This window comes from Aquarana catesbeiana, linkage group LG01 (genome assembly GCF_042186555.1).
Source record: "Aquarana catesbeiana isolate 2022-GZ linkage group LG01, ASM4218655v1, whole genome shotgun sequence".
In the NCBI taxonomy this organism is placed as follows: Eukaryota; Metazoa; Chordata; class Amphibia; order Anura; family Ranidae; genus Aquarana; species Aquarana catesbeiana.
Window position 1 is genome coordinate 246,336,883 of NC_133324.1, and position 25,462 is coordinate 246,362,344.

A 25,462-nucleotide genomic window follows, 5' to 3' on the forward strand; every position below is an offset into this window, starting at 1 on the left:
GCATTACCTTACTTCAGTAAATTATTAGTGAAGTATGGTAAACGTAATCCTCAGTTCCTACCATTTACCTTCACACCCCTAATGCCACTGCCTGCTTTGTAACTGACCCTAGCTTGTTATTCGGTCACGCTTCTGCCTTCCGATTCTGTACACACCTCTGTCTGATCTGGAACGAACCCTGGACTGTTTGACCATGTTTTTTTGCCTGCCCCTTGGACTGATCTTGTACCCTGCTACTGGACTAGTGGGATTCATAACACAGGGGTCTCACATATGAGAGGGGCTCCAGAATTGTTTTTCTGGATAAAGAAAACAATTTTTTTTTGTTTTCTCATTCCTAAATTAGGGTCTGGAGATTCCTAGGCTTCAAAGAGATTTGGGTGGGAGATGCCTCTACCCCTGTCCCTATTCTGTCCTGAACGAGGCCCTACTTCTAGCTGCTGCATGTAGGACTTACTGCCATCATGCCTCTGCCTGTCACACTGGCCACACCACATGGACCATGTTCCTGCCTACTATCAGGACCAATATTTTGGCACTGCTGACAATATCTTTGCCTGCACTGACCCTGGACTGTATATGGACCGTATCCCTGCCTGCTGCCTGTACTGACTATGGACAGTATTCCTGCCTGTTGCCTGGACAATTGCATTCGCTGTTGCTGACCAAGTCCTTGCCTGCTGCCAGGACCAGTGCTATCCTCCTGTGGACAAATGCGCTACTAAAACCACAGGTAATCTTTTGTTTGTGCTCAGCATAATGTATTATGGGGTGTAATTCTTGGTATGTACATGCTATGTGTCCCTAGAACACCCGACGGTGTTCCTTGCATGTTGGGCCTCTGTATGTGGCCAGGCTGTGTAAAAGTCTCACACATATGGTATTACTATACTCAAAAGGAGTAGCAGAATGTATTTTGGGGTGTCATTTTTGCTATGCACATACTATGTGTTGGAAATATCTTATAAATTAACAACTTTGTTTAAAAGAAAAGGCGTTTTCATTTTTTTTCCACATTTTTCAAAAACTTCTGGAAAAAAATGAACCGTTCAAAAGACTCATGCCTCATAGATCATACGTTGGGGTATTTGATTTCCAAAATTTGTGGGCGTTTCCATTGTCCTGGCACGCTCCAGGGCCTTCAAAAGTGTAATAGGTGGTTTAGAAATGAGATGTGTAATTTATGTTCCTAGAATGAAATTCAATTGATTGCATTGCCCTCAGGTGGCAATCAAACACCTTTGGTATAAATATGCCACATCCTACATTTAATCTATAAATGCTAAAAATTGGGAATAATGGACTTTGCAGGCACGTATAAAAATAACAAATTTTAATAGTTCACATAAAATTCATATATATACAACACATTTAATTATAAAAACATATGGGATACAATGGTTTTATCCTGGAGGATATACTTAAGTCATATACTTCCTGTGGGATAATACTGAGAAAATGTCCACACTAATATATATATATATATATATATACACATACATATACACACACATATATATATATATATATATATATATATATATACACACACACATACATATACACGTTTCCTCTCACTTGTGACCAGGATTTCTGACCGCAGTTCCTCTTTTGGCCCCTGGGGGCATTAGCTGTGTGATGCCATGATTGGCATAGCTGGGATGTGTGGCCGCCCAAGCTGTTGGGGTTGCGGCCCACCCTCCCAGGCCATATTGACCTGGGACAGGTAGGGGACGCACCACCCACAGCAACCACGAGACACGCTCCAACTGTGTCTCCTAGGTTCACAGCGGCCCCCACAGACGGCAGACACTAGGACCAGCGCAGCAGGCGGATGCGCGGTGCACCAGCGGCCAGGCTGAGTGACGTCAGACGCCAGTCTGACTGAGCTCAGTCGGGGTGTACAAATAGCGAGGATAGGACTTCATTCTCCAGGGGCTCTGAGGGAAGTGGATGTCCATTATACCCCGTGGAATAGCAAATAGGCGGCCCCACACTCAGGACCCGAACCACCGCACTTCCAAGTACTCTACCATTTACCACGCTCTGGTATTAGCTAAGCAGCCACTTTGGCTCTAGTGTGTGTATGTATTCTCCCTGTCCTCACGGCATTCCTGTCTTCTCTGCTCTTTAGGAAAGTGGATGTTAAAGCTTGCCGGTGTACAAATAGCGAGGATAGGACTTCATTCCCCAGGGGCTCTGAGGGAAATGGATATCCATTATACCCCATGGAATAGCAAATAGGCGGCCCCACTATCGGGACCCGAACCACCGCAGTTCCAGGTACTCTACCATTCACCACGCCCCCGGTATTAGCTAAGCAGCCACTTTGGCTCCAGTGTGTGTATGTATTCTCCCTGTCCTCATGGCATTCCTGTCTCCTCTGCTCTTTAGGAAAGTGGATGTTAAAGCTTGCCGGTGTAGGATGTGTGCACTACTACTGAATCCCTCTATCCCGGATCAGTGAACTAAGGTACTTTGGGCTTTGTTTGGCTTTGCTAGTTACCCTCTTCCTTTTTCAGTCAAAGCTACTTGTTAAAGTGTATCAACACATGGTTAAAGACCCTGGAAACACCAACTCTGTTATTTTTCTATAGATTAGCAAGTTCCTGGTTTAAGGCAATGTGAACAGTAGTGACTACATATCAACCGATATGTGAGTATGGCACCTAGTATTATAGCTTATTCAAACTCTAATTTAAGCATTTATTAACCACTTGACGACCGCCTCACGCCGATTTACGTCGGCAAGGTGGCACAGACAGGCAAAATCACGTATATATACGTGATTTGCCTGGACCCCCCCCCGGTGCCCGAGGCGGTCGCCATTTCTTCCCGGGCGATGAGAGGTGAGGGGGAGGCCATCCATTGTTGGCCACCCCCTCCCGATCGCTCCCGGCGAATGAGAATGCTTCCTTTCCCTCTGTAAGGTAAACAGAGGGAAAGGAAGTGATGTCATCCCTCCTCGAGTTGGTCTTTTTGATCCGGCGCTGAGGAGAGAAGACATCAAGTAAGTCTGCACAACAGTACACTAACAGTAGAACACGCCAGGCACACTTGTCACCCCCCATCACGTCCTGATCACCCCCCTGTACCCCCTGTCACTCTGACACCAATAGCATTTTTTTTTTTTTTTGCATTGGTGTCAGTTTGTGTCAGTTACAAGTGTTAGGGCAGTTAGGTTAGCCCCCTTTAGGTCTAGGGTACCCCCCCTTAGGTCCAGGGTACCCCCCTAACCCCCCCTAATAAAAGTTAACCCCTTGATTACCCCCCGTCACCAGTGTCGCTAAGCGATCGTTTTTCTGATCGCTGTATTAGTGACACAGGTGACGCTAGTTAGGGAGGTAAGTATATAGGTTCGCTGTCAGTGTTTTATAGCGACAGGGACCCCCATATACTACCTGCTAAAGATTTTAACCCCCTGATTGCCCCCTAGTTAACCCTTTCACCAGCGATCACCGTATAAGTGTTACGGGTGACGCTGGTTAGCTAGTTTGTTTTTTGTAGTTTATTACAGTTTATTATAGTTTTAGGGCACCCGCCGTTTATTACCCTATAAAGGTTTAACCCCCTAATTGCCCGGCGGTGATATAAATTACATTTTTAGGGTCAGCTAAGGTCTGCGTCGCCCCAGGCAGCGTCAGGTTAGCGCCAGTACCGCTAAAACCCACGCACGCAGCATACACCTCCCTTAGTGCTATAGTATCTGAGCGGATCGATATCTGATCCGATCAGATCTATACTCCCCAGCAGTTTAGGGTTCCCTGAAACGCAGTGTTAGCGGGATCAGCCCAGATACCTGCTAGCACCTGCGTTTTGCTCCTCGGCCCAGCCCTGCCCACCCAAGTGCAGTATCGATCGATAACTGACACTTACAAAACACTAAGCACACATAACTGCAGCGTTCGCAGAGTCAGGCCTGATCCCTGCGATCGCTAACAGTTTTTTGGTAGCGTTTTGATACAGTCGCTGACAGTCAGGAGCTTTTTTGCCTGTAAGTCTCACTAGTGTACCCCTAAATTTAGAGCCCAAAATGGCAAATCGAAGGTACACTAGTGAAGAGGCCTACACGTTTTTGAGCATGACAGATAGTGAAGAGGAAGTCACTCATCTGTCAAGTTCAGGCTCAGAATACGAACCTGTAGAGGACAGCGGCTCCATGACAGATAGCTCTGACGACAGAGTTGTGGTCCCTGCTAAGGTCAGGCGTACCAGACCCCAATCTTCTTCTGTCCTTGAAGTGCAAGAACCGCAGGGCTCTCGTATGGAGCAGAGAAGTACTAGCGCCGCTATTCCTTCTGGTGAACTGGCAAGCACCAGCGGCCTAGTACACCCTGGTTGTACATCCAGCACTGCAGTATCACGTGGTGACGTGGCGAGTCCCATAAGTGCAGTTCAAGCTGGCGAGGTGGCAAGCACTAGTAGTGTCCCGCTGCCACCAAGAAGACAAAGACAGGCCCGTCGTGCCCATAGTGCCCTTCCTGCTGCATTGGCCAATCCGAATTGGGAACCCACCACTTCTGCAGCACCCGTACTTCCCCCTTTCACTGGCCAACCCGGAATTCAGGTGGAAACAGTTGACTTTACGCCACTGGATTTTTATTCACTGTTTTTCACCGAAGATCTCTATAGATCTATTGTGGACCAAAGCAATTTATACGCTGGTCAACACATCGCCGCTAATCCCCAGTCCTCCCTTGCCAGAGATTGGAGACCAATTACGGTCTCCGAATTTAAGACCTTTCTGGGCCTTTCCCTCCTCATGGGGTTGAATAAAAAGAGTAAGTTGCGGTCATATTGGTCCACTGACCCAATTTACCATTCACCCTTGTTCTCTGCTTCCATGGCCAGGGCACGATACGAGCAGATTTTGCGGTTCATGCACTTCAACGACAATGAACTCTGTCGTCCTCGTGGAGACCCTGCATACGATCGGCTCTACAAAATTCGGCCCCTCGTAAACCACTTCAACCAACGTTTTGCAGACTTGTTTACCCCCCATCAAGTTGTCTGCATTGATAGTCCCTGATTAAATTTTCTGGCCGCTTGTCATTCAAACAGTACCTTCCCAGCAAGCGTGCCAGATACGGGGTCAAGATGTATAAGCTCTGTGACAGGGCCACAGGCTATACATATAGTTTTATGGTTTACGAGGGCAAAGATAGTCACGTAGAGCCGACAAACTGCCCTGACTACATAGGAAGCGCTGGCAAGATAGTGTGGGACTTAGTGTCACCCTTATTCGGAAAGGGGTACCACTTGTACGTGGACAATTATTATACGAGCGTGCCACTTTTTAGTCACTTGTTTGATCAGCAGATTGGAGCATGTGGCACCGTGCAACCTAATCGCTGGGGCTTTCCCCAGCGGCTTGTAGATTCCCGTCTTAGGCTGGGGGAGAGAGCCTGCTTGAAGTATAATAATTTGCTCGCTATGAAGTGGAGGGATGAGAAGAATGTTTTCGTTCTCACCTCCCTTCATGCAGACACGACGACCCAAATTCCTACAGCGACTGGTGTTGTGGAGAAACCCCTCTGTGTCCACGAATACAACCTTAATATGGGAGGGGTGGACCTCAACGACCAGTTGTTGGCGCCGTACCTAGTTGCCCGTAAGGCCAGACGCTGGTACAAAAAAGTGTCTGTTTATTTATTTCAATTGGCTTTGCTGAACGCTCATGTGCTATACAGAGCTTCAGGACAGACTGGATCCTTCCTTAAATTCCAGGAAGAGATCGTCAGAGCCCTTCTGTTTCCAGACGGTGCTCTACCTCACCTTCCCCAACCAAATGCAGTAAGCCGGCTGCATGAGCGGCATTTTCTTTATGCCATCCCGAATACCCCTACCCAAAAAGCCCCCCAAAAAAGATGTCGTGTCTGCAGCAAGCGCGGATTTAGGCGTGACACCCGGTCTTATTGTTCCTCCTGTCCTGGCAATCCTGGTCTTTGCATGGGTGAATGCTTTGAACGCTACCATACATTAGTTGAGTATTAGCGTAGGGTTCAGCACTGCACAGACTAGGCACACTAACACAGGGTCTCCCAAGATGCCATTGCATTTTGAGAGACCCAAACCTGGAACGAGTTACAAAAGTTAAAAGTTACTAAAAAAAAGTGTAAAAAAAAAAAAAAAAAAAAAAAAATTAAAAAAAACACAAAAAAAAATATAAAATAAAAAAACCAAAAATAGTTGTTGTTTTATTGTTCTCTCTCTCTCTATTGTTCTGCTCTTTTTTACTCTATTCTATTCTGCAATGTTTTATTGTTATTATGTTTTACCATGTTTGCTTTTCAGATTTTTTATACTTTACCGTTTACTGTGTTTTGTTGGTAACCATTTTATTGTTTTCAGGTACGCCATTCAGTTGCAGCGCGGATTTATTTATCTTGACAGCAACAGCGTTTGCTCCCACGATATATAAAGCCGTGACTCCAGCGCTGTCGGAGGTGATTTCACCACCACAGTTACATACTTCAGCATATATGCCGAAGCGTGGGGGCCGCAGTGGGTGGAGGAGCAATTTGCTCCTGCCTTTTGCGGGAGGATGCCCCCATGCTTCGGCATATATAAATGGTGCATGTATGCCCATCATTAGAAGTGGGTGGATGAAGGGAGGTATTCTAATGGTGGGCATACCCACCGATCAATATCTTTTTTTCGTTCAGCCCACAGGCTGCATGAAAAAAAAGTTTACAATATATGCCTAACAAGGACCAGCAACGTACTGGTATGTTGCTGGACTTTGAGTGGTTATACCAGAATGATGCCTGCAGGTTTAGGTATCATCTTGGTATCATTCTTTTCAGCCAGCGGTCGGCTTTCATGTAAAAGCAATCCTAGCGGCTAATTAGCCTCTAGACTGCTTTTGCAAGCAGTGGGAGGGAATGTCCCCCCCCCCCACCGTCTTCCATGTTTTTCTCTGGCTTTCCTGTCCCAACAGGGAACCTGAAAATGCAGCCGGTGATTCAGCCAGCTGACCATAGAGCTGATCAGAGACCAGAATGGCTCCAAACATCTCTATGGCCTAAGAAACCGGAAGCTACGAGCATTTCATGACTTGTAAACAGCGCCATTGGGAAATTGGAAAAGCATTTTATCACACCGATCTTGGTGTGGTCAGATGCTTTGAGGGCAGAGGAGAGATCTAGGGTCTAATAGAGCCCAATTTTTAAAAAAAAGAGTACCTGTCACTACCTATTGCTATCATAGGGGATATTTACATTCCCTGCGATAACAATAAAATTAATAAAAAAAAAATAAAAATGAAAGGAACAGTTTAAAAATAAGATAAAAAAGCAAAAAAATAATAAAGAAAAAAAAAAAAAGCACCCCTGTCCCCCCCTGCTCTCGCGCAAAGGCGAACGCAAGCGTCGGTCTGGCGTCAAATGTAAACAGCAATTGCACCATGCATGTGAGGTATCACCGCGAAGGACAGAACAAGGGCAGTAATTTTAGCAGTAGACCTCCTCTGTAAATCTAAAGTGGTAACCTGTAAAGGCTTTTAAAGGCTTTTAAAAATGTATTTATTTTGTCGCTGCTGCGCGTTTGTACGCAATTTTAAAGCATGTCATGTTTGGTATCCATGTACTCGGCCTAAGATCATCTTTTTTATTTCATCAAACATTTGGGCAATATAGTGTGTTTTAGTGCATTAAAATTTAAAAAAGTGTGTTTTTTCCCCAAAAAATGCGTTTGAAAAATCGCTGCGCAAATACTGTGTGAAAAAAAAATATGAAACACCCACCATTTCAATCTGTAGGGCATTTGCTTTAAAAAAATATATAATGTTTGGGGGTTTAAAGTAATTTTCTTGCAAAAAAAAATTATTTTTTCATGTAATCAAAAAGTGTCAGAAAGGGCTTTGTCTTCAAGTGGTTAGAAGAGTGGGTGATGTGTGACATAAGCTTCTAAATGTTGTGCATAAAATGCCAGGACAGTTCAAAACCCCCCCAAATGACCCCATTTTGGAAAGTAGACACCCCAAGCTATTTGCTGAGAGGCATGTCGAGTCCATGGAATATTTTATATTGTGACACAAGTTGCGGGAAAGAGACAAATCTTTTTTTTTTTTTTTTTGCAAAGTTGTCACTAAATGATATATTGCTCAAACATGCCATGGGAATATGTGAAATTACACCCCAAAATACATTCTGTTGCTTCTCCTAAGTATGGGGATACCACATGTGTGGGACTTTTTGGGAGCCTAGCCGCACACGGGACCCCGAAAACCAAGCACCGCCTTCAGGCTTTCTAAGGGCGTAAATTTTTGATTTCACTCTTCACTGCCTAGCACAGTTTCGGAGGCCATGGAATGCCCAGATGGCACACCCCCCCCCCAAATGACCCCATTTTGGAAAATAGACACCCCAAGCTATTTGCTGAGAGGTATAGTGAGTATTTTGCAGACCTCACTTTTTGTCACAAACTTTCGAAAATTGAAAAAAGAAAAAAAAAATACATTTTTCTTGTCTTTCTTCATTTTCAAAAACAAATGAGAGCTGCAAAATACTCACCATGCCTCTCAGCAAACAGCTTGGGGTGTCTACTTTCCAAAATGGGGTCATTTGGGGGGGTTTTGTGCCATCTTGGCATTTTATGGCCTTCAAAACTGTGATAGGTAGTGAGGAGTGGAATCACAACTTAACGCCCTTAGAAATCCTGAAGCCGGTGCTTGGTTTTCGGGGCCCCGTATGCGGCTAGGCTCCCAAAAAGTCCCACACATGTGGTATCCCCGTACTCAGGAGAAGCAGCAGAATATATTTTGGGGTGTAATTCCACATATGCCCATGGCATGTTTGAGCAATATATCATTTAGTGACAACTTTGTGCAAAAAAAAAAAAAAAAAAGAAGTGTTACTTTCCCACAACTTGTGTCAAAATATAAAATATTCCATGGACTCAACATGCCTTTCAGCAAATAGTTTGGGGTGTCTACTTTCCTAAATGGGGTCATTTGGGGGGGGGTTTGTGCCATCTTGGCATTTTATGGCCTTCAAAACTGTGATAGGTAGTGAGGAGTGAAATCACAACATTACGCCCTTAGAAATCCTGAAGCCGGTGCTTGGTTTTCGGGGCCCCGTATGCGGCTAGGCTCCCAAAAAGTCCCACACATGTGGTATCCCCATACTCAGGAGAAGCAGCTAAATGTATTTTGGGGTGCAATTCCACATATGCCCATGGCCTGTGTGAGAAATATATCATTTAGTGACAACTTTGTGCAAAAAAAAAAAAAAAAATTGTCACTTTCCCGCAACTTGTGTCAAAAAAGAAAGTATTCCATGGACTCAACATGCCTCTCAGCAAATAGCTTGGGGTGTCTACTTTCCAAAATGGGGTCATTTGGGGGGGTTTTGTGCCATCTGGGCATTTTATGGGCTTCAAAACTGTGATAGGTAGTGAGGAGTGAAATCAAAAATTTATGCCCTTAGAAATCCTGAAGGCGGTGATTGTTTTTCGGGGCCCCGTACGCGGCTAGGCTCCCAAAAAGTCCCACACATGTGGTATCCCCATACTCAGGAGAAGCAGCTGAATGTATTTTGGGGTGCAATTCCACATAGGCCCATGGCCTGTGTGAGCAATATATCATTTAGTGACAACTTTTTGTAAATATTTTTTTTTTTTTTTGTCATTATTCAATCACTTGGGACAAAAAAAATAACTATTCAATGGGTTCAACATGCCTCTCAGCAATTTCCTTGGGGTGTCTACTTTCCAAAATGGGGTCATTTGGGTGGGGTTTGTACTGCCCTGCCATTTTAGCACCTCAAGAAATGCCATAGGCAGTCATAAACTAAAAGCTGTGTAAATTCCAGAAAATGTACCCTAGTTTAATACTCATTTAAATATTCTTTACATTCATTTACCCTGTACATCCCCACATCCTGACACATGTGCCTATTTAGTGGCTGTCACCCAGCACCAATGTCCCCAGTTGTCACCTCCTTTTGGAGGGGGGCTCTCTTGCAGTCACAATCTCCCTGGCGTAGGCGAGCGTTGAAACTCTTTGTCTAAGCACTATATTATTGGTGAGTCCATATATAGTTTTGTATACGAATGCACACTTGCACCCTAATACCATTAATTTGTATTGTATTCTAATTAAAGTATGTCTTTCCAATTAGAAATACTGAAGCTCCTAAAGAAGCGACAGTTCAGGTCGCGAAACATGTAGAGCAAGCAATTCTTCTTTTTAATCTATGAGGACTGTTGGAACAACCAGGAGGAATACATACACCTCAGTGTGGGTATTTTCTCAGTATTGCCCCACAGGAAATATGACTTAAGTATTTCCTCCAGGATAAAACCACAGTATCCCATATCTTTTTATAATTAAATGTGTTGTATATGTATGAATTTTATGTGAACTATTAAAATTTATTTTTTATACGTGCCTACAAAGTCCATTATTCCCATAAGCTTATAGAATGCCTGAAGTGCCCCTGCATGTTGGGCCTCTTTATGTGGCCAGGCTGTGAAGAAGTCCCACACATGTGGTTTCGCCATACTCAGGAGTAAATGAAAATATAAAGTGTGGCGCTGAAAATGTGAGTGAAGGAAAGGGAATAGGGAGGGGGCTATCTAGGGAAACTAGTCCTTCTCTTGTAGAAACATGTGAGAGGAATGTGTTCACAACTGCAAAAAATAAAAATGGTACAAATAATAATGTCGTACAATTTGAAGTTGCTCGCGACCAAAGCCGCGAAGTGTCGCAAGTACTAATGATATATACCAAAAAAAGTGCAACACAGTATAAGTGCAAAAGCTATAAAGAAATGAATATGGTAACTGGTAAAAATAATCAAGCAATATAACATAAACATAAAAAATTCCATGATGGATCTTATATAAGATAACAGTGTATGAGTCCCAAAAGTGATGATGATAAAAGGGATGTAATGAAGAGGTAACTTCAACACAAATCAAAAAGTCTCTAAGGTGAATGTATTCAGTGGTAAATGTACACCCAAGAGTGCCTTCACCATCGAAGGGACAAGGGAAGAAAGATGTGCCCTTACCAGGAGCGATGGACCCAACTCACCGTACGTTGGTGGATCAGTAAGGCGTAGAGTGGGAGGCCTGAGGCCAAACTCTCGAGCTGGACTGCACGATGACCCCTCCAGTAGGCAGATGAACCTCAAGGATGCCAAATGAGGAAATGGATGGAAGATGACAACGCTCGCCAAACTGATACCAGCTTGCCCAGGTCAGGGGGTCACCTGGACTGGGATCCACAATTCACATTGGGCTGTGCAGCATTTTATTATTTCTCTGAGCTGGCTAGACTGAATATAACTGAGCTTACTTCATCTTTTCTCTCTAGGCCCTAATGGAGAAGCTGTCTCCATGCAGACTTGCAAGTAAATGAATTGTCCTTTGGGATCTATGAAGAATAATTTGCCAGTACTGTGCAGCTAACAGGATGACCAGTGCTATGGCACTCAGTTTAGGTCATTCACTGATGTGAGGCATATGGAGGGGTATATACTGTATAACATAGGTAGCAGAATGTATTTTGGGGTGTCATTTGTGGTATGCACATGCCATGTGCCATTACAATGCCAATTTTGTGAAAAAAAAGCTTAATTTTGCAATGAATTGTGGGAAAAAATGACAACTTAAAAAAAAAAAACTCACCATGCCTCTTACTAAATACCTTGGGATGCCTACTTTCCAAAAAGGGGTAATTTGGGGGGCATTTGTACTTCAAATGCACAGCGATATAGAGAGACCTCTAATGTCACAGCATGGACATCGCTGACAACATAAAGTAGAACTAAAGGCAAAACTTTTTTTTTCCATTTTGGATAGAGCAAGGGAGGGTTATAACGTTGTCAGGTTTTTTTGGCCATCTGTCTCCCATTGCAGGTATTTCTCTTTACTTCCTGTCCCATAGCCTAACAGGAGGTAAGAGGAAATCCCTGCAAATTAAGGGAATTCCTTGGGGACCCACAGGCCACCAGAACTAGTGTCCCCGTTGGAAGATATCCCCTCTATTACTTTTCTAGGGACAACCCAAAATGTGGGATTTTCTTTTACTTTCACTTTCAATGATAATGGTAAACAGAACAAATGGAGAGGGTGAATGTCCTTAACAGAGGGCACAGGCAGACATAAAAACTGACAGGGGGTCTCTAATCCCTCTCCACTCTATCCAAAACTGAAAAAGAAAAGGTTTTGCCTTTAGCAATACTTTAAAAGCACATCAAAAGTTCTTAAAGTATAAACTGCATCCCAATCTGTAAATAAAACTCAGGGCCTTTGGAAAAGAAGATACTTGTACTTACTACAGCTTGTGGCAGGGTAGTTGGACACAACCATTTGTCAAGGAGAAGGTCTCGAATTTTGCTCATGCTCAAGTTGTTCACTTCAGCTATTTGCTTTGCTGCGGTATGTATGTCTGGAGAAATAAAAAAAATGTTCTTAGGTTTAAGAAAATAGTTTGTGATGTATTTCAAATGTTTATGCTCTTCGAGAAAGATTTTTTTCAAAGTGCTCCTTTCAAAATCTTGCAAAGTAAAAATCTAAAGAGATTTCATTACTTAGAAACATATACAAACATAACACTAATAAACAATGACTGAAAACATAAAATAATGTATTGTACAAATACAGATCCCAGATATTTGAAGATTATCATCAACCATATTTGCAAGGACTTATTGCTCACCAAGGATTGTTTCACACTAAGCACTGATTGCACTTTAAAATATTTTATATATAATTTTTTTTGAATAATTGCAAACATTGTATGTATAATATGATTTAAACACCTTGTGACCACTCACAGAATTTTAAGCAAAAATCATATCCAAGATTACAAATTTTCTTTATTTGTTGAGACAGCGCTGGTTATATATACTTATACACTAATCGATATAATACTATGTATGTAATGTCTCTTAAGCAGAGCATTAAAGCAGAGTTCTGCCCAAAAGTGGAACTTCTGTTTTAAGGCCTACTCCCAGACTCCTGTTCGTGCAACTGAGCTTTTGGGGAGGGGGGAGAAGGTATCTGATTTTGACAGGTATCTACTCCCACTTCCATCCCTGTCGCCTTAGGCGATCAGAAGCGGAAGTTCTCCCTTCGAAGTCTGCGAAGCCGCAAGCTGTCACAGCCGGGTGCCCATAGTGAAGATGCCGGCACCATTGAGGTAGGACATGGGGAGAACACAGTGTAGGTGAGTGCACAGCTGGATCATAGGAAAGGTGAGTGGCTGTTTATTATAAGTCAGCAGCTACAGTTTTTGTTGCTGTTGACTTTTAATAAACGAAAATATGACTGGAACTCTGCTTTAGGTAGAAAAGGTTTAATATGGATACTTGAGTAGTCAGACCTGGATAATCTCTGCCTGTTGGATTTCGTATCCTTTCTTCCACACTGCTGTGCTCATACAGCAAAACTATGAGATTGGCCGGTTTACCAATCTGTTTCAAAAAATCTGGTGTATTTAGTTTGTGCGTTATCAAAACATTTTCTGTGGCTGACCGCTGGTATTGCACAGTGAGCTTCTTTATTAGCACTTCTGCTCTTTCATGAGCCTCCACCTTAAAGGTTGCAAAAAAGAAAAGAAAGAAAAAAAAAAATATATATATATATAAACTGATTCACAAAACCTCTTTAAAAAGCAGTATGGTTACTATTTGTCATCGATTTAGTTTTTTGTTAATGTGCTCAGTTTTTTAGTTGCAACCATAATCTTGAATTTGCCTTATTTGCTGTCTGCTACAAATTATTGCATTGCTGCCATGTGTTACTGTAGCTTAAACTAAATAAATGTAAATTGTTAATAAAATATAATACCAGTACTTCATTTGTTCATATGTTTCCCTGCATAGCTATCGGATCATACAATTTATTAACCCAGGCTGGTAATTTTTCCTGCAGATGGGACAAAATTTCTGAAGCAAAATTTTAGCCTGAAAATGCAAGTTAAAAATAATTTTTAAAACACAACAAAACCAGCTTTTGCAATATTCACCTTCAATCCAGAGATTTAACGCACAGTATTTTTTTCTGTTGCTATATGTCCTTAGTCTGAAAGCCAGCATTAACCTCATTTTTCTGACCTCATGTTGTTCTGGGCCCAACCCCAGCCTCCGAATGTAGAGTGAAAGGAGAAGTAATTCAGCAATGAGCTCATCTCCTGTCACTCTGCTGTCTCCCCCCATAAGCATGTTCCTGGTCAGCAAGCCATCAAATTGAGGTATTTACAATAATTACAGGAGTTGAAATAATTTCTGTATTTATTTCTGTTAGGTAACCGATAGGTAAGCTTTAAGTAAATCTTTGAATGAGTCAGAATTAGTAGTTGGCCTGGATTTTAAACAGATTCACTTATCAATATTAATATTCCTATATTGCAGAGTTTCATATACAAGGTGTAAAATGTTATGAAAGAACCCACTCCAGCTGTCACAATTTAAAAAAAACATAGTGAAAACTATGAGTGGAAAGCTACAGGTCCTGACAGCTTTAGCATCTGTCGGCTTGTAGTTTTCAATGAACTACCATGGTGCTGGGTTAGTTCATCGATTCTTTCTGTCAGGGTGCATTGGCTTGCTCGTACGAGGTAAAAAGTAAGAAGATACACTGATGGGTCTGCAAAAGACCTGCATGGCATCAGTGATCTGTTGATTGCTGGTGCAATGCTTTACAGGTTTCTGCAAAAAAAAAAAAAAAAAAATCAATAAATGCACTTTTTTTTACCTGCAAAAAAGTGTGCATTTATTATAGTTTTTGTCAAAAGGTGAACTTATCTTTACGAATGGATATCAGTGGATTACAGACTTCCATCCAATGTTTTGTCTTTGGGGTAATCCCATTATATGTGTAAGAGCATGCCAGCACTATTGGAGCTGAGAGCATCAGGAGGGGACCCCAGAAGAGCAAGTCTGTGGCTGCCCTGTGGAAAACCATTGCACAGAGCAGGTAAGTATAACATGAATGATTGTTATTTTGTAAAAAAATTAAGCTTTACAACCTCAGCTGAAGGAATGTCTGATTGTCTTTCAAGTACTGAAAGGATTTAATGTTCTCAAATGTGTGAAGATTGTGGCTTTTTTGTAGGCTGGGGGGGGGGGGGGGGGCGGCAATTTACAATTATTGCTTACAAACGGTAGGATGAGATCAGGCCAACGGAAAATTTCACATAAAGCTGGGTCAGTGTTATTGGGGGGGGGGGGGGGGTGTTGGCGTTGTTCTCTAATATTTGGGGGAGACCCTATTAGGTTATAGATGGAGATCAGATGACTTTCAACTGTGTTAAGGTGGGATCATAAGGGTAACCCAGAAGTTTTGTGAAGGGAAATTGTTCACAAAAAAATTTTGAGGGGCTGTCAATCTTCATTTAAATATTTGTGTGTGTTAACTTCTAATTGGTCTCTGTTACGAATACATAATGTATATATGAGAATAAAATTAAAGTGAACAGCCTGCTGGCAGGACACCGTGATCTGCATTTTAAGTTCTATATTGGAAATGGAAAAATATGAATTACACTAAGTACTAATAGTCTTTACTTCCAATAAGCACAAAACCTTAAAATTTCCAGGTTGCGGGTATATGAAGTATTATTTAATCTACACATGGCACATGCTTTTCTCTTTAAAATTCTGTATGCAGATTAGCCAAAATATAAGTAAAGTTAAATGTGTGTTCATTTAACACCAGGATGATGTAGTTAGTAATATATATTATTAAAATAGAAAATGTGGTCCACATAATGTTCGCACTGTATAGGACAATAAAACGACACTTTTGTAAACATAGATCCTGGGCCTTGTCATTTCTTATTCTGTCTGTAAAAGCAACTCTATGTTAGCCTAAGTGGCCATGCACACAAAGGTGTTTACAGAAGTATTTGAAGAGGAGAGTTTACAGACAGAACCCCCTCACCAAAGAAAGCTTTTGAGCAGAAAAACATGTGTAAATGTGTCTGAATGCACATAAATGTGTGTGTATGAGCCTAAAATGTATTCTATTTGCTAGAATAAATGCTGCTTATTTTCACTAGTCGATGTGCATGAGACCAATTTTTTTAAAGTAATTCACATACAAAACACGAACAGGTAAAATGCAATGAAAACAATTACTTTCTAGTTAAATTATTTCATTACAATATTGCATTACCTTAGGAGATGTGTTGCTTTTCCAGTTTTCAGCCAAATGTAAGCAAAATTTTAATGCGTGAATTTTATCAGGCCCTAAAACAAAATCAGAAATGAAAAACATGAAAACTACCGCCTTAAGTCTAGTACACACGGGCCAAATGTCGGGCGACATTGACCGGTTCAATAAAAACCATCCGACATTTGGTTCGCTTCTGTCGGATGAGCATGCTGGGAAAACCAGCAGCCAGCCAATCAAGCCAGTGGCTGAATGTGCTGACTGGAGTGTTCTGGCGGGGGGGGGGGCATCCCCCTGTCAGAACACAGTAGCTCAGCAGGGGAGATTGCTGTACCAACATTGGATTGTTAATACATCGGCTCCAATCTGAGCTGTCAGTTTTCTTTCCATCAACCCGCTTTAGTGTGTACTAGGCTTAGTTGTACATATACATAGACTGATCTAAGGTACATACCTGTTGGAAGCTCTTGTGCAATTCTGTGAGCTATAGCTGCAGCCCACTCTGGGTTACTAATAGACTGAAGGTATGACTGAATAGTAAGCACAGTCTTTGCAGTTTCTTTGTTAATAAGGGAAGCACATTCATTATTTTTAAGTTTGAGGGCTTTAGGTCGTAAACTTTTCTCAAACACATGCTTGACAGCGGTCATATACAAAGTGTCCAGTGAAACCTAAAATTTGAAAGTCACAGATAAAGAACATTAGCCAAAAATGACAGTTTATCTTAAAGTAGAGTTCCACCCCCCACCCAGCAAAAAATTAAAAAAGTCAGCAGCTATACATACTGTAGCTGCTGGCTTTTAATATTAGGACACTTACCTGTCCAGGAATCCAGCAATGTCGGCACCCCAGCCGATGTTATAATCGGCTCTCGGTGCTGCTGCTGCCATGCTATATTTACATTAAGCTTTAAAGCAGGACCTTAGAAGATGTTAGCCTATACATTAACCAGACAATGCTGGTTAAGTTGAGACCAGTTTGCATAGACTTTAGCATTGTTTTATGTAAAGTAGATATGGATGCAATCTATACGACTTGCCAAATACATATTCAAAGTCATAATGATTTTTGGTTTATAGGTGGCAATATTTATTTCTCAATACTTGACATATTTTACAATGGTATGATTACAGTTTTGAATATTCAAAGTACAGCTTATCTAAGATGAACCAGAGAACTGTATTTACCACAAAGTTATAACAATCTAAAATAAAGGAAGAAAAAATAAAATAAAAACAGCCAGCCTTTTCTAAACTTTTTTTTAGCTCTTATCTTGCAAATGTTGACTGAAAAAATGATCCTATTATTACCCCCTTTCCCCCCACAAGCATACATGCTGGTCTAAAACTTGGTGCATTCTCACCTTCATGAGTTTGGAGATAAGAAGCAGTGACGGGAAGGACTCTTCACTTAGTTCAGCAGCTAGAACAAGAGTGGATCATGACAGACAAAAAATAAAATTAAAAAAAATCAAAATGTTTTTTCTGCATTCCTAATGGCCCGTACACACGTTCCGAAAATCGTACGAAAAATATTTATTTATTCTGTTGTATAAAAATTCTCATAACTTTAGTAACCTCTCCATTTTAGATGTGCGACTAGCATGCAAAAAGAAAAACGCACAGTCTGTCAGATTTTCGGATTGTGTGTACAGGCCATAAGTTAATGTAATTCCATTATTTACTAAATGTGAATTTGTGATGCATAAATATATAAAATCTCTCATTTTAGCACAGAGTACCCTTCTATAATAAATGTTCTCTAAAACAATGTTTTGGACACATCTAGAAAGCATAAATGAGTAAAAAAGGTCTTAATGTGGAATGTGGACTTTCTTTTGCTTATGAAGGGATCATAATTAACCTGCAAAAATATATAGAGATTTTAAAGCAGTGGTAAAGCCCACTTTGTCATTTTTACCTACTGGCTGCTGTTTGGGTAACATAGCCTGCCATTTTTGTCCTCTTCAACTGGTTGCCTCTTCCATGTTTAAGCAGCCAGGTCTGTGCTGGGCCTGCCCTCCTACGCCCCCCCCCCCATGTTCCTGGTGCTGCAACCCCCTGGGAGATGTGACACCAGTAACCAAGGTGGCTGCAGGACCAAGGCTAGGTCATTCTGGCCTAGGCCAGATGAGAAATAAAGAAAATATATTTATAAATATACTGTATATACATATAACCATACACAGAAAAAACAAACAAAAAAAAACACATTTTTGAAAGTGGAGGGTGTGATTGTTTGAAGGGAACAAACTATTTATTGAGTTAAGTTCCGCTTTAAAGCTGTAGTGTAGCCTGGCTAATGCCAAACAGAAAGGCATGCAGGACAGCATTTCTGTGGCATTGCAAGCATGTATTAGTTGACACAAGGACAGCTTTTTCTTCTTATCCATTGTTAGAAACAGAAAGTCTTAAACCTTGAACTTCATCACATTATTTCTTCAATCAGGACTCATTTTTACCCTTCTGTTAGGGTTTTCCCTGCAACTTGCAGTTATCTGACGCAGTTGCATTCAGTCTGGCTTTAGACTGTATGGCACCTGGACTCTATTTGACTGAACACTGCAGGCGTAGCTGGACCATGAACTTCAAAGCACTGGGTTCCTTGTGAGACACATTACAGATTCCATTTTGGTTAAGTTAGCTACAGAGAACTTTCCAGGTCCACACCTGCTAGCACTACCCTGTCTCAGAAGACTCAATTCGTAAATAGACTGGTCACACCCTCGTTTTATCAGTCATTGGCCACCATTATTCCAAGTTTCTGGCAGGCTTTTCTTATGGAATGGGTTAATGCTGTGGGACAGAGTGCCGATGTTATCTGCTGGGTGTATCGCGAGGATGCTCTATTTTCTGCCATACAGCGGCAAGGAAGCATCTCCCCGCTGCAGTTCCAAACCGTTGCACATAAAACTTTAATCTGTTCCTGCTGCACCCCTCAGACTTTCGTCGTTTTAGGCCATCCGACCCTGTGGTCATTGACCCTACACCTGCTACCAGCTGTTTAAATTTGTAAGTACTTGAGGTCTTGCCTTAAGTACTTGAGGTGGTGCCCTCAGAACACTTTCCACTAAGAGCTTAGTAATCGCCTACTAATGGTGTTGATGTCTGTTGCTAATCATTTTCCATCTTCAGAGTCCTCTTTTGGCTCTGTAGGGTGTAGATGGGTCCTATGCCCTTTTTCGACTGAAGTCTTTACCACAGTCACGCAGAACTTTATCCAGTATTCAGACTTGGATTGCAGTGTTCTCGCACCCACATATTCTGTATTTAACCTGTCCGCAGCCTTAGTAGCTACTGAGCCATCGGTCGCAGAGATAATGTCTGATATGGAGTTGCTCAAATGAGCTAACCCTAAGAAATTCACAGTTGCTGCTATTGCTCTCAAGTTAACCACTTGTTGACTGTGTCACGCAGATATACTGCGGCACAATGGCTCTCCTGGGTGAAATCCTGTATGGGTACGTCCTATCCGTTTTCGGCCACCAGAGGGCAGGCATGTGTGCTGCACTGCGGGGGACCCGATGCGTGTGGCCGGTGGGCACGCACGCCAGCAAACACACAAATCCCTGTGCTGTCAGAGGAGAGGAGAGGAGCCACATCGTTTGTTCCTACTAAGTAGGAAAAATGATATGGCTCCTCTTCTAGTTACTCCCATCCCCACACAGGTAGAGCATGCTGAGGTAACACACATTTAACCCCTTGATTGCCCCCTAGTGTTAACCCCTTCCCTGCCAGTGACATTTACACAGTAATCAGTGCATTTTTATAGCACTGATTGCTGTATAAATGCCAGTGGTCCCAAAAAAGTGTCATAAAAGTCTCCGATCTATCCGTCGCAATACCGCTAAAAATCACAGATCACCGCCATTACTAGTAAAAAAAATAAAATAAATAATAATAATAAAAATGCCATTCCCATAGTTTGCAGACGCTATAACTTTTGCTCAGAAAAAAAAAATCAATATTTGCTTATTGCGATTTTATTTACAAAAAATATGTAGAAGAATATATATTGGCCTAAACCGATGACGAAATTTGTTTTTAAAAAAAACTTTTGGAGATATTATAGCAAAAAGTTAAAAATATTGTTTTTGTTTTCAAAATTGTCGCTCTTTTTTTGTTTATAGTGCAAAAAATAAAAACCGCAGAGGTAATCAAAAGAAAGCTCTATTTGTGGGAAAAAAAGGACGCAAATTTTGTTTGGGTACAGCGTCGAACGACAGCGCAATTGTCAGTTAAAGTGCTCTGGTCAGGAAGGGGGTAAAATCTTCCGGGGCTAAAGTGGTTAAAGGAGACCGGTTTGGCTTTTACTGCTGTAGTGCATAAGATTCTGAAGCTAAAGGATCACCTGTTGCTTTTACCAGTGCTGTTAACAGCCCTGGGTCATTTAGAACATCTAAGGCCACAAAAACTTTACTTTTGCACCCTCTTTCCCAACTGTTTCTCTACGGAAATTGAAAGCACCCGAAAAAAAAAGAAGATGATTGCTCCCCCAATGTGCTTGCTGGCTCTGTATGAGATTGATGAGAATTTCTGTTCAGAAATGGTCTGTTCCCACTGTGTCTTACACCAACAATGCAAATACCATACTAGTGGACAATGCATCCGCTTTTAAAAACCCAAATGATAAGCTGTTGGAAACCTGTTCCAGAGGTTTGTTCTTGCTGGCAGGGCCCTCACGACACCCGATTTTGACAAACCATATCTGACTTTTCAAATCTTTTAAACAAAAAATTCCAAACAATTAAAGCCCTGCTCTGTATAGTTATTATACTTTGGCCCTTGATCCGACTAAGTGCATGTAGTGCCCCACATGGATTTGCATTCACCACATGCATATGACCAACTAACGCTATTATGGTCAAAAGAGCTTGTGAGGCATGTCACTTTTAAATCCAGTGTCTCCTGTGCTAAGTTTGCTCGCTGTTGTTAATCTGTTCATACCACTGCAGGTCAGCTTCTGTGTTTTTGTATGGCTGGGCTCATCTAATTCTTGGCCCCAAGACATCTTGTAGAGTAGACTTTGGCTTGTTTTAAAACACCTACCCCAGGTTTTTAAATGCGTCTCCATCCCGATTTCCTCCTCTGCGCCCCGCCCACAACAAGAAACCATGCCCAGATGTCAGGAAAGCAAGCCCATCCAGGTGGCTAACAGCCGCCATGCCCAGAAAGTGTATGTGTGTGTTGTGCTGGAGAGAGGAAAAACAGAGGACCGGGGACACGGAGAGCCCAGCCTGTGGGACGCTGGACCTTGCCTGAATATCTGGGGCAGGTTTTGGCCAAGAATTAGATGAGCCCAGCCATAAAAAGACCCAGAAGCTGACCTGCAGTGGTATTAGCAACAGAAGGCAAACAAACACAGGAGATACGCCCCACAAGCGTGTTTGACCATACTAGCGACCTTTGGTCATACAAAGCTGGTGAGTGCAAATCCATGTGGGGCACTACATGCACTTAGTCAGATCAAGCACCAAAGTATAAGAATAACTATACAGAGCACCTGCAAGAGCACAGTGGGCTTAAATAAATGGGACGTTTGTTATTTGAAATTTTTTGGTTAAACAATACTGAGTACACCTCTCACATTTTTGTAAATATTTTCTTCTATATTTTCATGTGATAACACTGAAGAAATGACACTTTGCTACAATGTAAAGTAGTGGGTGTACAACTTGTATAACAGTGAACATTTGCTGTCCCCTCAAAATAACTCAAAACACAGCCATTAAGGTCTAAGCCGCTGGCAACAAAAGTGAGCACACCCCTAAGTGAAAATGTCCAAATTGTGCCCAATTAGCCATTTTCCCTCCCCGGTGTCATGTGACTTGTTAGTGTTACAAGGTCTCAGGTGTTAATGGGGAGCAGGTGTGTTAAATTTGGTGTTATTGCTCTCATTCTCTCATACTGGTCACTGGAAGTTCAACATGGCACCTCATGGCAAAGAACTCTCTGAGGATCTGAAAAAAAGAATTGTTGCTTTACATAAAGATGGCCTAGGCTATAAGAACATTGCCAAGACCCTGAAACTGAGCTGCAGCACGATTGCCAAGAACATACAGCGGTTTAAAAGGACAGGTTCCCCTCAGAACAGGCCTTGCCATGGTCAACCAAAGAAGTTGAGTGCACGTGCTCAGCATCATATTCAGAGGTTGTCTTTGGGAAATAGACGTATGAGTGCTGCCAGCATTGCTGCAGAGGTTGAAGGGGTGGGGGAGGATCAGCCTCTCAGTGCTCAGACTATACGCCGCACACTGCATCAAATTGGTCTACATGGCTGTCGTCCCAGAAGGAAGCCTCTTATAAAGATGATGCACAAAAAAGCCCACAAACAGTTTTGCAGAGTAAGGTCATGAATTATTGGAACCATGTCCTGTGGTCTGATGATACCAAGATAAACTTATTTGGTTTAGATGGTGTCAAGCGTTTGTGGTGGCAACCAGGTGAGGAGTACAAAGATAAGTGTGTCTTGCAGAGCATGAGCCCCTCCCTTCAGAGACTGGGCCACAGGACAGTATTCCAACATGATAACGACCCCAAACACACCTCCAAGACGACCATTGCCTTGCTAAAGAAGCTGAGGGTAAAGGTGATGGACTGGCCAAGCATGTCTTCAGACCTAAACCCTATTGATCATCAATGGGGAAGCCTCAAATGGAAGGTGGAGGAGCGCAAGGTCTCTAACATCCACAAGCTCCGTGATGTCGTCATGGAGGAGTGGAAGAGGACTCCAGTGGCAACCTGTGAAGCTATGGTGAACTCCATGCCCAAGAGAGTTAAGGCAGTGCTGGAAAATAATGGTGGCCGCACAAAATATTGACACTTTGTGCCCAATTTGGACATTTTCACTTAGGGGTGTACTCACTTTTGTTGCCAGCGGTTTAGATATTAATGGCTGTGTGTTGAGTTATTTTGAGGGGACAGCAAATTTACACTGTTATACAAGCTGTACACTCACTACTTTACATTGTAGCAAAGTGTAATTTCTTCAGTGTTGTCACATGAAAAGATATAATAAAATATTTACAAAAATGTGAGGGGTGTACTCACTTTTGTGAGATACTGTATATACTTGTGTACTGCATGTAATGGTATTTATGAATAGCGCGGCTGCCTATTCACTAATATTTAAAGTGGTTGTAAACTCCATTCCTGAAATCTGACCTGGACACATATCTGTAGTGTTTACTCTCTCTCCAAACCTCTAAGCACCGTGTCTTTCTGCTGCTCCGTTCTGTTATCAGCATAACTTCTGCTGAAACAGTTAGAAAGATTTCTAATACAATGTGCACTTTCTAAAGAATATAGAAAGCTGAAGACAGCACATATACATGTAAAACTTATGTAGGAAGATTTGTTTAATCTTGGTGTATCATCTGAGGCTGTTCACTTCACTAGGTATATGCAAGGGCTTACATCCACTTTAAGTTTTTTTTGCATTGGTACACATTACAACTGCGGCTGTCAATTTTTTTTTTTTTTTTTTAAGAGAGCACAATTTACTTATATCATAGGCACTGAACCAACACATACTGTTTTTCTTTGATCAAAGTTTACTGGAAGCCTTTTTTTTTTACAATTGCCTCCCTATAGTGCATTGGACACTTTGGCTAAAGTGCTGGACTGCCAAGCTCTCTTGCAAGGAGCATCTGAGATGCATGGATTTAGAAGCATGGATCGACTGTTGATATCATCAAGAATGCTACTGACGGCAAAAACTCCTACCTTACCCAGTGCAGGGAACCTATGCAACGTGCTGTGAAGAGATGAAGAGTTCCTCCTCTGCATGAAGGTGCACCCCTATTTTATAGAGTTGGAGGGCAGGAACATCTAAGGATGCTTCTACATCTTGCATTCTAGATGCCTGGGTGCATGAGGTGTCATCACAGGGTTACAAACTCGAGTTTTGTTCCCTGCCCCTTCCTTATTTTCATACCTCAAATCTCCCTGCATCTCTCCATAGACTTGCAGAACTATATCTAATGGATCAATGTGTTATTGCTCCAGTCCCTGCAGCAGAACGGTTTCAGGTGATTTACTCTAATTTGTTCACAAACCCAAAGGAGGTATTTGTCCCATCTTAGACATCAAGGCACTGAACACAGTTTACATTTGGGCCCAAAAACTCTTGATGGAATTAATCAGACCTGCCATTGTCTCCCTTCACCAGGAAAAAGCTTTATGTGCTTTGTAATGGGACCCCTATATTGCTGTATTATCCCCACTGTGGGATACTTAGATGACCTCCTGCTGAGGGAAGAGTTGGCAAGGCCTCGGTCATACAATGTATCTCTTAATTGTCCAGACATTGTAGAGGTTTGGGTGGGTGCTAAACAAATCATCATTGGAAATTACTCGGAAATTGTTTGGGATATCTGGCTTTAGTTCTGGACACATCTCAGGGCAGAGTCTTTCTTCCTCAGGAGAAGCTTCAGACCCTCAGGTTCAAACTCTTAAAGCTGAACTCCAGCTTTTCATACACTTTTTCAGTTGGTTGGGGCCAAGCTGAACATCTTCCTCATCTGCTTCATAGAATTTAAATTGAAATAGTAAGTCTCATTGTTCCAGGTGGATGTGGTATGCCAACATGGCAAGACTTCTAGCAGAAGCACCATGGGTCCTGCCAGTCTTAAAGAACAATTTACTATCCTGCTTCTCAGTCAGTGGCTTTAACGTCATGGCTGTTAAAGCCCAGGTTCTAAAGAACAGGGGAATCTCTCAGTCTTTAATTACTAAAATGAAGGCTAAGCATTCAACTTACTGTAAGGTCTATCATTGGACTTGAGAGGCATATGTCACTAGGTGTGAGAGTCTAGGGGTTCTCCGTGGGATGATTTCCTTCTTGCAGTTGGGTCTGGATTAACATTTGAGCCTCAGCATCAAGCGCCTGAACTTTCCATTCTAATAAAGAGACCATTGGCCTCTCACTTTTTGATGAATACCTTTTTTCAAGGGAGTCTCCCATGCAACTTCCCCGGTCTATTTCCCCATGACATCTGAATAGCGTTCTCTCTGTACTTCAGAAGCCAGCACTTGAACCCATTAGAGACATTTCTCTCTGTACTCTCGTCCACAAGGCGATTTTGGTCTTTGGTTCACATGTTCTACCAGGTTGATATCTCTCCCTCATCTGCCAGCTTCTGCATAAGGTCCTTCAGATGACTCTTAACTGCAGACACCCCCAGTTTTCTATTGTTTACGTTGTTTGCTTTGTATTTCACCCCTCAGACTGCTTTTGGATGTCCTGAAGGTTTAACACTTCCTGTGAGCCATAATGGACAAGAAAGAAAATAGGATTTCTGTACTCACTGTAAAATGCTTGCCTTGGATTCTATTGA

General features: G+C 42.1%; 1 protein-coding gene across 1 annotated transcript in view; it reads right to left on the bottom strand.

Moving 5' to 3' along the window:
* KNTC1 (kinetochore associated 1) overlaps positions 1-25,462 on the bottom strand; it is a 521,537-nt gene that overhangs the window by 157,049 nt on the left and 339,026 nt on the right. The window contains exons 47-51 of the mRNA XM_073627545.1: positions 17,489-17,547; positions 16,580-16,796; positions 16,129-16,202; positions 13,334-13,544; positions 12,285-12,397 (exon numbers count right to left, since the gene is read on the bottom strand). Coding sequence (XP_073483646.1) covers positions 12,285-12,397; positions 13,334-13,544; positions 16,129-16,202; positions 16,580-16,796; positions 17,489-17,547 — 674 coding nt within the window. The remainder of the gene's footprint in view (positions 1-12,284; positions 12,398-13,333; positions 13,545-16,128; positions 16,203-16,579; positions 16,797-17,488; positions 17,548-25,462) is intronic.